Here is a 3,717-nt window from a genome sequence, read left to right as displayed (position 1 = left end):
AACTCTGAGCTTAAGAGTTAATACCCCCTTCCAATCCAAAAAAAGAGAAAAAGAAAAGAAAGACGAAAGTGAAAGCACATGAAAATGCACTTAAACTATACAAAAGCATATTAAAACAACATAACAGGATTTCAACATATAAAAGATAAAAATATCTTACCTTGTACTCAAACCCAAAAAGATCAAACTCATCTTCTTTTTTGCCACAAGACACACAATCCTTCAATGGAAAATGACCACACCTACGATAGTCACAAACAGCTTACTCACTTTTGACTACAATTGTACAAACCAAATTGGTAATCTGGGAAAGACAATGGAGGGAGTAAGTTTTTTTGGTCGATATGGAGAAAATAAATCAAGGTAAATCTATAGTTTTCCCCTAAACTATTGAATATAGATTCTATATTATTACAAAATTTTCAAGGGTGTGCTAATGAAGCAATTAGGCACCTGCTTCCTGGACCAGGCCACATTTAACGTAGAAGACTTGGCATATGTTGAACCCACCATCCCTCTCATGGTCTTTATTCAAATTGCTTGCTTGACCTCTTAAGGTGGCTTTCCTGTTGTAAAGGCACAAGTGAGAAGTTTTACATTATAGATATGAAGGCACAAAAAAAGGACAGGTTTCATGCATAGATAAGGAAAAGAACTCACAACCCATATACCCATACAAAAAGGTTCAAAGAAGTTAAAACTTAATTAAGAAAAGCAAAAGAGTGCAGTGCTACATGTCCAAGATGCAGTGATTGGATGGGACCCAGCCAAAATAACTGATCCAGCTGAGTCACTACTTTACTTGAATCTTCTCTAATTTTTTTTTATGTTCCATGTAGTTTATGACTGCTGTGTTGCCCCCCAAAAAAGAGAAACCAAGGGGGGAGGGGGGTTTGGAACACAGCGAACAGGAAGATTACCAGTGAGCCACAGTAGGGCAACAGCAATGCTAGCCACATTCTGAATTGAAGCAAAATTCAGGCCCCTTGTACATTGACCTATTTCAATTGTGTTGCTGGCTATCAGAATTGAGGTGGATCCTAAAGCTCCTTAGATAATTATATAATTATCAAGTCCAAGGGTAAGAGGGATCCCCAACAAGAATCAAAGGAAATTCATATAACCTAGAGTGTACTCCAACCAGCTCTCTTTGCCACATTCCTTTCATTCATCATTTCTCTTACCCTTTCAGCCTCCTCCCACCTCCCAACAGAATTATACATGTTGCACATCATTATATAGTACCCATCATTTTCTGGGTCAGTCTCAATAGCATACTTTGCAATCCTTACACCGGTCTCAATTTCATTGTGAATTTTACAAGCACTTAACAAAGCACCCCACACCCCACCGTCAGGAGAGAATGGCATTGAAAGGACCAATGCTTCAGCTTCTTGTAGATTACCTGACCTTCCTAGAAGATCTATCATACAGGCATAATGCTTCAAGTTGGGTTTTATGGAATAGTCTTGCATTCTATTAAATAGACCCTTCCATTCTTTGACGAGCCCAGCATGAGCACAAGCTGAGAGAAGAGCAAGGAAAGTGAGTCCATTTGGTTTAACATTTGATTTATCCATCTGCTGAAATATCTCCATAGCAGATTTTGCATGACCATTCATTCCATAACCTGAGATTATCACATTCCAAGATATTACATCCCTCTCTTTCATTGTGTTGAACAATTTTCTTGCTTTTTCAAGTTGCCCACATTTTGCATACATTTCAACCAATGCAGTGGCCAGAGAAATATTAGACTCAATCCCTCTTTCCTTAATGTAATGGTGAATCCTTTCTCCTTTCTCAAGAGATGCAAGATGAGAACAAGCCGAAAGCACTACTGAGTTGGGTTGCAAGTTTTCTGAAATCATATCTTCAAAGAGGGCTACAGCCTCTGCATAGCGCCCACAATAAGTATAAGATGAGATCAATGTGTTCCATGTGATGATATCCCTCTGTGTCCCACAAAATATTTTCCATGCAATATTCAAATTGCCAGCTTTCACATACATGTCCATGAGTGAACTAACTACCATGACATTTTCATCCATTGAATGTTCAATTATGTAGCAGTGAAGTGAACGGCCAAGATAGGTGCCTCCCAGTTGGGAACATGAAGAAACCATAGAGACCAAGCTATTTGAATCTGGTTGAATGCCAATCCATTGCATCTCTCTAAACAGTTCTATGCACTTTGCTTCCAGCCCTACCATACTGTAGCCAAAAATCATATTGTTCCAAGAATCTTTGTTTGCTTCAGGTACTCTACGAAAGAGCTTCTCTGCAAGAGATAATAATCTAAACTTGCAATACATAGACAATAATGCATTATGAACCATCATATCCAATACATAGTTCTGCCTTATGAGTTATGATTAATCCATGAAAGGCTTTTCCTTCAGAGACAATCATGGAATTACCAAATCCCAAAAGTATGGAACTGATAACCATTCCATCTGGGCACATTTCATTCTACTGCATTTCCCAAAAAAAACTCAAGCCCTCAGTCATAAGCCCAAATCTTGAATAAATACTAATGAGTGATGTCCATGAGAGAAGATCTTTATTAGTTACTTCACAAAAAGAATGGTAAGCTTCTCCAGGGATCCCGCACTTGGAATACATGGACAAAAGCGAAGATTGAACAACTTGTGAACACCCAATTCCGGCTTTTACTATTAAACCATGTAAGCATCTACCTTCAACTAAAGCACCCAGGTTCCCACAAGCTTGAAACCCACCTTCTAATGTTCTAAAAGTCGGTCTCTCACCATCCCCACCCACGCTATGCATATCACAAAGACACTCCAAACCCTTCTCACTCTCATTATTCTGCACATACCCAATCACAAGTGCGGTCCAAGCAACCACGTCTCTAACACACATTTCATCAAACATAAGATATGCATCATCCATTTGAGCACACTTGACATACATATACACAAATGAAGACCCAACCGCGGAATTCCCCGCAAAGAGCCCGAGTTTCAAAACCAACCCATGAATGTTCTTGCCATGGTCTAGCAACATCAACTCAGCGCAAGTAGAAACAACCATTGGAATGGTAAATTGGTCAAGTGGGGTATCAAATGCTCGCATTTGGAGATGAAATTCAAGGGCTTGAGAGTAATTGCCATTAGAGAAGTGGGATTTGATCACAGAGTTCCAAAGAAATGTGTCTTTGGGAGACACTGAGTCAAACACTTTGGTGGAAGAAGTGGGTTTGTTGAGAGAGGAATAGAGAGAGATAAGCTTTGAGGCTATGAACAGGTTGTTTGAGTTGCCACTGGCGATGATGAGAGCATGAGATTGAAGGAGAGATTGGAGCGTTGAGGTTTGGTTAGAGAGGAAGTAGTTGAGGTAACAGTTAAGGTAGTTGGAAGTTGAATATGTAGAGAATAGAAGAGAGGAGGGAAAGCGTTTGAAAATGTGGGTGAGTTTTAGACACAGCATGGGAGCTCTCTATCGACTATGCTGCCAGAGCTGGGCTTTTATGTTTGTAAATGGGATTAGCCAGCTTTATGCAATTAATTTTTTTTTTTTTATTAATTTCAACATATAACTTACCCTCCTAATGATAGTAAGATATCAATTAATTTTTTGTGTAAGTTAAAATTAAATTTCAAATTTTTTATTCAACTCAATTAATTAAAAGTTAATAAAAGATAATAGGATTGTTTAAGGACATTGAGAAAGAAAAATGAATATATTAGACAT

At 38.5% G+C, this 3,717-nt stretch overlaps 1 protein-coding gene across 1 annotated transcript; it reads right to left on the bottom strand.

The window, feature by feature from the left end:
* Positions 1-1,124: 1,124 nt before the first annotated feature.
* LOC126689612 (pentatricopeptide repeat-containing protein At4g39952, mitochondrial-like) lies at positions 1,125-3,453 on the bottom strand. The gene is made up of 2 exons (XM_050384846.1): positions 2,700-3,453; positions 1,125-2,281 (listed from the first exon to the last, which is right to left on the bottom strand). The coding sequence occupies exons 1-2, from the start codon at positions 3,451-3,453 to the stop codon at positions 1,125-1,127; spliced, it is 1,911 nt and encodes a 636-aa protein (XP_050240803.1).
* Positions 3,454-3,717: the final 264 nt, after the last annotated feature.

Source organism: Quercus robur, chromosome 6 (genome assembly GCF_932294415.1).
Source record: "Quercus robur chromosome 6, dhQueRobu3.1, whole genome shotgun sequence".
NCBI classification, from domain to species: Eukaryota; Viridiplantae; Streptophyta; class Magnoliopsida; order Fagales; family Fagaceae; genus Quercus; species Quercus robur.
The sequence above is the reverse complement of the archived record's forward strand: the minus strand, read 5'-3'. Positions and strand labels throughout refer to the sequence as shown.

What these genes read in the sequence shown, in the direction of transcription:
- LOC126689612 (XM_050384846.1), bottom strand. Translation starts at nt 3,453, where the DNA reads ATGCTGTGTCTAAAACTCACCCACATTTTCAAACGCTTTCCCTCCTCT. An exon ending in CCTGGGTGCTTTAGTTGAAG is followed by an intron (nt 2,282 to 2,699) that starts GTAGATGCTTAC and finishes TATCTCTTGCAG; the next exon opens with AGAAGCTCTTTCGTAGAGTA.